Raw genomic sequence first — 11,686 nt, forward strand, 5'->3', positions numbered from 1 at the left:
AAGCAACAATAGGTCAGATATTAAAGTAATCAAGCAAAATCATTATCTTAGAATTCTTAACACAATTTAAATATCTTTCAAAAATGATAGCAAAATAAAGACCTTGCCAAACATGCAAAAACTGAAATAATAAATCAACAGAGGAAAAGCGTTACCAAAAATAAAAAAGGAAATCCATCAGGCAGAGGAATATATAAGAAGATGTAAGACGAATCTGGACCTGCTCAAGGGAAAAACAAGACAAGAAATGAGAATGACATTTATTGTTCAGTAGGTAAGTTGTGTCCAACTCTTTGTGATCCCATGGACTGCAGCACAACAGGTTTCCGTCTCCTTCACTGTTTCCTGGAGTTTGCTCAAACTCATGTCCATTGAGTCAGTGATGCCAACCAACCATCTCATCCTCTGTTGTTCCTGACTCCTCCTGCCCTCAATCTTTCCCAGTAGCAGGGTACTTTCAAATGAGTCGTCTCTTTGCATCAGGAGGCCAAACTGTTGGAGCTTCAGCTTCAGTATCAGTCCTTTCAATGAATATTCAGGGTTGATTTCCTTTAGGAAAGACTGGTTTGATCTCCTTATAGTCCAAGAGTCTTCTCCAACATCACAGTTTGAAAGCATCAGTTCTTTAGTGCTCAGCCTTATTTATGGTCCAACTCTCAAATTTGTACATGACTACTGGAAAAACCTGCAGTCATTTTAGAGTCTGAGAAAATAAAATCTGCCACTGTTTCCACTTTTTCCCCATCTATTTGCAGTGGAGTGATGGGACTGGATGCCATGATCTTAGTTTTGTAAATCTTGAGTTTTAAGCCAGCTGTTTCACTCTCCTCTTTCATCCTCAACAAGAGATTCTAGTTCTTCACATTTTGCCTTTAGAGGGGTATTATCTGCATATTTGTCTGGAGAAGGAAATGGCAACCCACTCCAGTACTCTTGCCTGGAAAATCCCATGGATGGAGGAGCCTGTTGGGCTGCAGTCCATGGGGTCACAAAGAGTCACACGTCTGAGCGACTTCACTTCACTCACTTCACTTGCTTCATACTTTACCACTGGAGAAGGAAATGGCAACCAACTCCAGTATTCTTGCCTGGAGAATCCCATGGACAGAGGAGCCTGGCAGGCCATGGTCCATGGGGTCGCAAAGAGTCGGATACCACTGAGGTGACTAAGCATGCATCTGCATATTTAAGGTTATTGATATTTCTTCTGGCAATCTTGATTTCTGCTTGTGATTCATCCAGCCCAGTATTTTGCATGATGTACGCTGCATATAAATTACATAAGCAGGGTGACAACATACAGCCTTGACATACTCCTTGCCCAATTTTGAAGAAAGTATAAAATCTTTTTCCTTACTCTTTAAATCTTAAAATCTTTTACCTTATTATTCAAATATCTTTAAACATGTAATTGTTTTTATAACCAAAAATCATAGCAATATATTGTGAAGAAGCAATGTGACAAAATGGCAAATGTGAATAATATAAACCCAAACCAATCATGAAAATTACACAACTTATTACTAGAGAATTACAACTAATAAGAAAACAAAGTTAAATTGAATAAATAGTAATCAAAATGATTACTTGTGTGCAATCTCAAAAACAACAGAATGATCGCTGTTCATTTCCAAGGCCAACCATTCAATATCACAGTAATCCAAGTCTATGACCCAACCACTAATGACAAAGAAGTTGAAGTTGAATGGTTCTGTGAAGACGAACAAGAACTTCTAGAACTAACACCAAAAAAGATGTCCTTTTAATTATAGGGTACTGGAATGCAAAAGTAGGCCATTAAGAGACCTGGAGTAACAGGCAGGGTTGGCCTTAGAGTACAAAATGAAGCAAGGCAAAGGCTAGCAGAATTTTCCCAAGAGAATGCACTGGTCATAGCAAACACCCTTTTCCAACAACACAAGAGATGACTCTACATGGACATCACCAGATGGTCAATACTGAAATCAGATTGATTATATTTTTTGTAGCTGAAGATGAAGATCTCTACAGTTAGCAGAAACAAGAGCAAGAGATGACTTGTTTGTCAGATCATAAACTCCTTATTGCAAAATGCAGACTTAAATTGAAGGACATAGAGAAAACCACCAGGCCTTTCAGGTATGACCTAAATCAAATTACTTGTGATTATACAGTGAAAGTAACAAATTGATTCAAGGGATTAGATCTGAGAGAGTGCCTGAAGAACTATGGATGGAGGTGCATAACATTGTACAGGATGCAGTGATCAAAATCATCCCCAAGAAAAACAAGTGTAAAAAGGCAAAATGGTTGTACAAGGAGGCCTTACAAAGAGCTGAAAAAAGAAGTGAAAGACAAAGGAGAAAAGGAAAGATATAACCATCTAAATGAAGAGTTCCAAAGAATAGCAAAGAGAGATAAGAAAGCCTTTTTAAGTGAACATTGCAAAGAAATAGAGGAAAACAATAGAATGGGAAAGACTAGAGAGCTCTTAAAGAAAATTAGAGACACCACAGGAACATTTCATGCAAAGAGATGCACTATAAAGGACAGAAAGTGTATGGGTCTAAGAGAAGCAGAAGATAATAAGAATAGGCGGTAAGAATATACAGAATAACTATACAAGAGAGATCTTAATGACCCAGATAACCATGATGGTGTGATCACTCACCTAGAACCAAATATCCTGGAGTGTGAAGTCAAGTGGGCCTTAGGAAGCATCACTATGAACAAAGCTAGTGGAGGTGATGAAATTCCACCTGAGCTATCTCAAATCCTAAAAGATGGTGCTGTTAAAGTGCTGCTCAATATGCCAGCAAATTTGGAAACTCAGCAGTGCCCACAGGACTGGAAAAGGTCATTTTTTATTTCAATACCAAATAAGGGAAATGTCAAAGAATGTTCAAATTACTGCACAACTGCACTCATTTCACATGGTAGCAAAGTATTGTTCAAAATCCTTCCAGCTATGTCAACAGTGTGTGAACCCAGAACATCCAGATGTACAAGCTGGATTTTAAAAGGCAGAGGAACCAGAGATCAAACTGCAAACATCCATTGGATCATAGGAAAAGGAAGAGAATTCCAGAAGAACATCTACTACACTGAAGTTCTTGACTGTGTCTATCACAACAAACTGTGGAAAATTCTTAAAGAGGTAGGAATACCAGACCACCTGACCTACTTCCTGAGAAACCTCTATGCAGGTCAAGAAACAACAGTTAGAATCAGACAAGTAACAGTGGACTGGTTCCAAATTGGGAAAGGAGTACGTCAAGACTATATTGTCACCCAGCTTATTTAACTTATATGCAGAGTACATCATGAGAATAGCCAGGCTGGATGATGCACCAGCTGGAATCAAGACTGGGGAGAAATATCAATAACTTCAGATATGCAGATGACACCACCCTTATGGCAGAAAGTGAAGAGGAAATAAAGAGCCTCATGATGAAAGTGAAAGAAGACAGTGAAAGAGCTTGCTTAAAACTCAACATTCAAAATGAAGATCATGACATCCTGTCCCATCACTTCATAGCAAATAGATGGGGAAACAATGACAGACTTTTTTCTCTTGGGCTCCAAAATCACTGTGGACAGTGACTGCAGCCATAAAATTAAAAGCCACTTGCTCCTTGGAAAAAAAGCTATGACAAACCTGGACAGCATATTAAAAAGCAGAGACATTACTCTGTTGACAAAGTTGTGTATAGTCAAAGTTATGGTTTTTCCAGTAGCCATGTACATATGTGAGAGCTGAACAATAAAAAAGGCTTAGGGCCCCAAAATTGATACCTTTGAACTGTGGTGTTGGAAAAGACACTTGAGAGTCCCTTGGACAGTAAGGAGATCAAACAAGTCAATCCTAAAGGAAATCAACTGAATATTCACTGAAAGGACTAATGCTGGAGCTGAAGCTCCAATGCTCTGGCCACCTGATGGGAAAAACTGACTCACTGGAAAAGACCCTGACACTGGGAAAAATTGAAGGCATGAAGAGAAGTGGACAACAGAGGACGAGATGGTTGGATAGAATCACCGACTCAATGGCTATGTGTTTGAGCAAACTCTGGGAGGTGATGAAGGACAGGGAAGCCTGGCACACTGCAGCCTATTTGGGTCACAAAGAGTCAGACACAGTTGAGCAACTGAACAACAACAACAAAATCTTTAAACAAGTTGGAAGAGATAACCATTAGAAATCCACACACATCTAACAAAAAAGTACTTCAGCCTGGAAGGACTGAAAAATACAGCCTAAGCAAAGCTTACATGCTAAGACTTTATCAGGAGGTTCATTCATAGAATAGCAAGAATGAGAGAATTAAGATGTGAAGGAAAGAAAACAAATTGAATGTAATGTATTTAGCACACCGGCCACAGGCTGATAAAAAGAAATGTATTCAAATGCTATCATTCCATTAAGTCAAATGGAAGCATCAGGCCTTAAGATAGTCCAACTCTTCACTCCATGGTCAAAGTTCAGTTGGCTTGTTGACAACTTCCCTGAGTTTCTGAGTTGGGTGAAGATTCCATGAAACCACCGTGGATGAAAGATCCCTCACTCCATGACACAAGCTCTTTCTTTGAGCCCAGAAATGAATAGAACTAGCTCCCAATGAAGGAATAATATTTGCTATTCCAAACCCTGTTCCTTAGAAGGGAGTTTAAAACAACCAGCAATGTTATTAATAGAAGACAAGGTGATAGCAATGGTGGAGAGGCTTTCCATGAAGAAATAAGTCCAGTCATGCAAAACAGGTGAAAATAAGCAAACCCCATGTACTGGGTCCCCTACACATAACATCAACATGTATAAAGCTAAGACTGACAATTAAAAGGAAAAATTAGACAACTCAACTTAGAGGGGTGAGAATGGGTGGGAGGTTGGAGGGAGATTCAAGAAGGAGGGGACATATGTACACCTATGGTTAATTTATGTTGATGTAAGACAGAAATCAAACCAATATTATAAACCAATCATCAATCAATTAAAAATAAATATTAAAAAATAATCAATAAACATAAAGGTAGATATTTAATATACTTCTCACAATAACTGATAACAACTAATAGATAAAACATAAACATGAACAATGTGAATAACAAAATTGATGTAACGTACAGAAAACTGCACCTTTTAGCTCTCAGCACACATTGTTTTTCAGTGAACATGTGATAACAGAACATTTGTTAAAATTGGCTATATTCTAGTCCATAAAGCATGTTTCAACAAAATTTTTAAAAACTGAAATAAAAGACCAGCACCTAGTATGTTAAAGATGGTAACAATAACCCTGTGTACGAGACAGCAAAAGAGACACTGATGTATAAAACAGTCTTATGGACTCTGTGGGAGAGGGAGAGGGTGGGAAGATTTGGGAGAATGGCGTTGAAACATGTAAAATATCATGTATGAAACGAGTTGCCAGTCCAGGTTTGATGCACGATACTGGATGCTTGGGGCTAGTGCACTGGGATGACCCAGAAGGATGGTATGGGGAGGGAGGAGGGAGGAGGGTTCAGGATGGGGAACACATGTATACCTGTGGAGGATTCATTTTGATATTTGGCAAAACTAATACAATTATGTAAAGTTTAAAAATAAAATAAAAAAAATAAACACATTAAAAACCAATATGTTTTATTAAGTTCACAATTGTGAGCTTCAAAATATGCTGAATGATCTTTGATCAAAATACAGATTATAAACATTCAAGAAACATTTTCATTCTTCTCATAGAATAGTCTGAGAATTGTATTTTCTCTAGCTTCCAAAACAGAGGTTAATGATTTAGTAAATGTGGATGTATATTAATTGTATGTCCTCTTTAGGGAAAGATTACCTATACCTTTCATTGATATCTGTGAAGATTTCTTTATTTCAACCACATCAACTAATAGTGACGACTTCTATTGCTATTACGAAGATACCTCAGGATCTTAACGAACTGCTAGCTTTTGATCCTTAAAAAGCAACTTGTAACACTATTTTAAATTTATAATGGTCCTTGAAATTTTATAAATGCCCTATAGGTCAAAGAAAAAATTAACAAAGAAATTAGAAACTATTATGAAATATATGATAAAGAAAACATTGTATTTCAACTTATAGGTTGTAACAAAAGTTGATTTGACCTAAATTTAGAGGCTTATGTGCAAAGATTAGAAAAAAAGAAGGTCTAAAGAACTACAAGGAAGAGAATGTGGGGAAACTCAGCCAGCAGAGACTGGCCACAGAAAGCAGGAATCATAAAGGAAAAGAGTTTATTACATTAAAATTCAGAACTTTTACAAGTCAAAGACACCATTAAAGCAATTTACAGGTTGGGAGAACATACTTGCAATACATACATGACATAAAGAACTTGTATCCAAAATATATAAAGAATCAATGAAAGTCAATGAGAAAAGGCACACAACCCAACAGAAAAGTGGGGAAAAGAGTTTTGAATACACACTTCACAAAAGAGAAAATCCATGTTGCCAAAAAGCATGTGAAAAGGTGTTCAACATCATTAGTTAACAAGGAAAATTAAATTAAAAGCACAATGAGTTCACCGCTATACTCTTTCCAGAATGGCTGAAAGTTTAAAAGGCTAATACCACTAATTGTTGGCATTCTTATGGAACAAGAGTAGCTCTCTTACATTATTGATAAGAGAATGAATTGGCACAAACTTTAGAAAAAAATTTCACTTTATTTAACAAGATTGAAAATATGTATATTTTATACTCCACCAATCTTAATCTTAGGTATATATCCGACAGAAAAATGTGCACATCTTCACCAAAACATATCCTTCAAAAATAAATAAATACATTTAAAATACAAAAAGTATAAAAGGGAATATTTCACTGAGAGGAAAACTATTGCTAATATATTAGCATATACCTATTTTTTTCCTCTGATACACATGCTTTTTGCAAAAATGGGATGATACCTGCATTGTTTCAGGATATGCTTTTTTTCATTTAACATTATATTGGAGGCCTCTCAACTGTTACTGAATAAACCTACAGCTTCATTTAAAAAAAAAATATTCACATTGGCTTACTGTAATAGGCCAATACTTGAACAACTAAATATTCATCAGCAATAGTGACAAATCGTGGTATAGTCATAAAGTATAACACACAATAATGAAAATGGCCAAATTGCATCTATATGGAAAACATCAATAGCTCCCCCTGAAACAAAAGAATGGCTGTTGTATGATTCTATTTAAATAAAGTTTTTAAACCAGGCAACACTAATATACAATTTTAGAATTTAAATAGTAACTATTTTTAGAGAAGAGAGATGTAGTTATTTAGGTGGGATGCAAAGGGGTGTCCAGATTACAGGCAGTATTGGGTGGAACCACTACTTGGGTGGAACAGTAGTTGTGTGTTCATGTTTCAAAGATCTGTACACATTGGTATGTATTTATTTTAATTCAAGTTTTTTAAATGAAAAATTAAATAACAAATAATTTAAGCTACATGATCAACATTTGTGTAACAGGTCCTGGAGACACAGAGAGAAAATTAGTAAGCTGAAGTTTAAAGTTGAAAATAGATTTCAAGATTATTCACTAAGTAGGAAAAAAGAAAACTATGTGGTAGTCAGAGAAATGGCTAGATGATTAAAAATTAACAAGAGCTTGAAGTAGAAAATGACATTTCCAAAAATGGAGGGAAAGGAACAGAATGTATGCTGGTTGACACACACTGCACACAGGGAACAAAGGGAATGGAAAGATAACTAACCATTGATAGCTACATAATATTTCCTACTGCTACTGCTGCTAAGTCACTTCAGTCATGTCCGACTCTGTGTGACCCCATAGATGGCAGCCCACCAGTCTCCCCATCCCTGGAATTCTCCAGGCAAGAACACTGGAATGAGTTGCCATTTCCTTCTCCAATGCATGAAAGTGAAAAGTGAAAGTGAAGTCGCTCAGTCATTTCCAACTCTTCGCGACCCCATGGACTGCAGCCTACCAGGCTCCTCCATCCATGGGATTTTCCAGGCAAGAGTACTGGAGTGGGGTGCCATTGCCTTCTCCGATAATATTTCCTATGTACTAGCAATTAAGATCTCTTTAATTATCACACAACTCTATGTGGTAAGAGTATTTTTACCTCCATTTTACACATGAGGCCCAGAGAAGTTAAGAAGGTTACCCAAAAGTTACAGGGGTAGGAAATGGCAGTACTCAGGTGCTACACGTACTATAGTATACTGATAAGACAGGTTTCAAGCCTGGGTGATACAGAGGCTGATACATGGCAACCTACTCCAGTATACTTGCCTGGAGAATCCCATGGGCAGAGCAGCATGGTGGGCTACAGTACAGGGATGCACATTAATGGATAGATGGATAAATTAATGGCTTTCTCTCTGACTTTAGAGCCACTGCTCTTTATAATATGATCTTGATTTGACTTGATATTAAAAAGATTCTCAAGTCTTGGAATTGAAGTATATATTAGGGTCATATAATTTATAAGCTTGTATGATTATTTCTCTTTTGTTCATTTTATTCCAAAGAAGATTTAGGATATTTAATATATGATTTCTCTTCACAGCATTCTTATCAAATAGTCAATAAAATTACAAGCCAGATCAAGAATTTAGATAAAAGAAAAACACCAGCAAGTTGACAAATGACATAGTATATATATTCTATGCCCAATCTATATTTGTATATTGCTATTGTGTTATAATCATTCACTAGTAACAAAGGTATAGACATAGTTCAAATCTGTGCATAAATCTGTTCCACAGGCCCAAAATGAAACAAAGAAAGTGAATTTACCTTTAATCTGGTTTCCTTTTCCATAACAATGGTCCTGATAAGAGTAAGTTCAGTTAGAGAAAATATAAGTAAAACTGCTAAAGGGAAGAGAGATAAAAAGAGAGAAAAAAATTATCTTTATAATAAGTAGGGTATGGAAATCTGCTAACAAAAATGTTGACATTTGCAAATAGCATTTCCGCAGCTCTGCCATTATGGTACACAATGATGGCCTTATCTAAGGCATGCTGCACAAGCAGGAATCCACCTTTGTAGTAATCTAAGTGAAAAAACAAAGATTGCCAAGTTCAGTATATTAGGAAACAGCAAGGCAGACACAGAAGTCAATTCAGGTAATTCTAAGTTTTTAACTCATAAAACAAAGCAAATTCACAAAACTTATAACAGTTTGGAATATAAAGAGATAATAAATAGAATGGAATTGCATTACCACCCTTCCTCAAACTAAAATACTTGCATCCAAATGTTACAGTTGGTTTATGTAATATTATCAGTCAAAAGAAATGAGAATTCAAGGAAATACCAGATATACTTTTCTTTAAAAAAAATTATTTTACTTTTATTTTTTTAATTTAAATTTATTTATTTTAATTGGAGGCTAATTACTTTACAATATTGTATTAGTTTTGCCATACATCAACATGAATCTGCCATGGGTGTACACGTGTTCCCCATCCTGAACCCCCCTCCCACCTCCCTCCCCGTACCATCCCTCTGGGTCATCCCAGTGCACCAGCCCCAAGCAACCTGTATCCTGCATTGAACCTGCACTGGCGATTCGTTTCTTATATGATATTATACACGTTTCAGTGCCATTCTCCCAAATCGTCCCACCCTCTCCCTCTCCCACAGAGTCCAAAAGATTGTTCTATACATCTGTGTCTCTTTTGCTGTCTCACATACAGGGTTATCATCACCATCTTTCTAAATTCCATATATATGCATTAGTATACTGTATAAACTCAAAATGGATTAAAGATCTAAACGTAAGACCAGAAACTATAAAACTCCTAGAGGAGAACATAGGCAAAACACTTTCTGACATAAATCACAGCAGGATCCTCCATGACCCAGAATATTGGAAATAAAAGCAAAAATAAACAAATGGGACCTAATTAAAATTAAAAGCTTCTGCACAACAAAGGAAACTATAAGCAAGGTGAAAAAACAGCCTTCAGAATGGGAGAAAATAATAGCAAATGAAGCAACTGACAAAGAACTAATCTCAAAAATATACAAGCAACTCCTACAGCTCAACTCCAGAAAAATAAGCGACCCAATCAAAAAATGGGCCAAAGAACTAAACATACATTTCTCTAAAGAAGACATACAGATGGCTAACAAACACATGAAAAGATGCTCAACATCACTCATTATCAGAGAAATGCAAATCAAAACCACAATGAGGTACCATTTCACGCCAGTCAGAATGGCTGCGATCCAAAAGTCTACAAGCAATAAATGCTGGAGAGGGTGTGGAGAAAAGGGAACCCTCTTACACTGTTGGTGGGAATGCAAACTAGTACAGCCACTATGGAGAACAGTGTGGAGATTCCTTAAAAAACTGGAAACAGAACTGCCTTATGACCCAGCAATCCCACTGCTGGGCATACACACTAAGGAAACCAGAATTGAAAGAGACACATGTACCCCAATGTTCATCACAGCACTGTTTATAATAGCCAGGACATGGAAGCAACCTAGATGTTCATCAGGAGACGAATGGATAAGAAAGCTGTGGTACATATACACAATGGAGTATTACTCAGCCATTAAAAAGAATACATTTGAATCAGTTCTAATGAGGTGGATGAAACTGGAGCCTATTATACAGAGTGAAGTAAGCCAGAAAGAAAAACACCAGATACACTTTTCTATACTGGACACATGCATAGAAATGAATTTTAAAACAAGATATGACATGATTCCATGTACAATAGCATTGAAAAGAATAAAATACATAGGAAGAAACTTAACCAAAGAGGTAAATTACTTGTACACTTAAAACTACAAAGCATTCCTGAAATTAATAAAGAAGACACAAATAAATCAAAAGACATCTGTGCTCATGAGTTGGAAGACAATATTCATACTAATCAAGAGTTATCTACAGATTCAATATAATCTTTATCAAAACCCCAAATGCATTTTTGTAGAAATAGACAAAAATCCTAAAATCCATATGAAATTTCAAAAGATTCTGAGTAGCCAAAATAATCCTGAGCAAGAAAAACACTTGTTCTTTTAAGCTGGAGGACTCACATATCCTGATTTTAAAATAAATTAGGAAGTTACAGTAATCAAAAGAGTATGGTATTGGCATAAAGACAGACATAGAGACAAATGGAAAACAACAGATGACCCAGAAATAAACTCTCATATACGGTCAAATGATCTTTGCTAAGGGCATTGGGCAAAAAAATACAGTCTCTTCAAAAGAAATGGTGTTGGATAAACTGGAAGTCCACATGCAAAAGAATGAATTTGGATCCGTACCTTATACCAAAAATTAAATGAAAATGGATCAAATATCTAAACACAAGACCTGACATTGTAAAACACAAAGAAGAAAACAAAGTGCAAATTATTCATGACATTGGATTAGGTGATTTCTCAGACATGACATCAAAAGCACATGGGACCAGCAAAAATAAACAAAGTAGACTACATCACACTTAAGAATGTTTCCACAGCAAAGGGAACAATCAACAGAATGAAAAGGCAACCAATGAAATGAGGGAAAATATTTATAAACCATAAAATGTATAAAGGGCTAATATTCAGAATATATAAAGAACATCTAAAACTCAACAACAACTAAACAACCATATTAAAAAATATGAATGACGTGAACAGATATTTCTTCAAAAAAATATACAAGGGGACAAAAAGCAAATGAAAAA

General features: G+C 36.1%; 1 protein-coding gene across 1 annotated transcript in view; it reads right to left on the bottom strand.

Moving 5' to 3' along the window:
* The window catches only part of LOC113883381 (ATP-binding cassette sub-family A member 3-like), a 211,026-nt gene extending 201,888 nt beyond the window's left edge, over window positions 1–9,138 (bottom strand). The window contains 3 exon segments of the mRNA XM_027527055.1: window positions 8,784–8,887; window positions 8,890–9,042; window positions 9,135–9,138. Coding sequence (XP_027382856.1) covers window positions 8,784–8,887; window positions 8,890–9,042; window positions 9,135–9,138 — 261 coding nt within the window.
* Window positions 9,139–11,686: the final 2,548 nt, after the last annotated feature.

Source organism: Bos indicus x Bos taurus, chromosome 25 (assembly GCF_003369695.1).
Source record: "Bos indicus x Bos taurus breed Angus x Brahman F1 hybrid chromosome 25, Bos_hybrid_MaternalHap_v2.0, whole genome shotgun sequence".
Classification (NCBI taxonomy): Eukaryota; Metazoa; Chordata; class Mammalia; order Artiodactyla; family Bovidae; genus Bos; species Bos indicus x Bos taurus.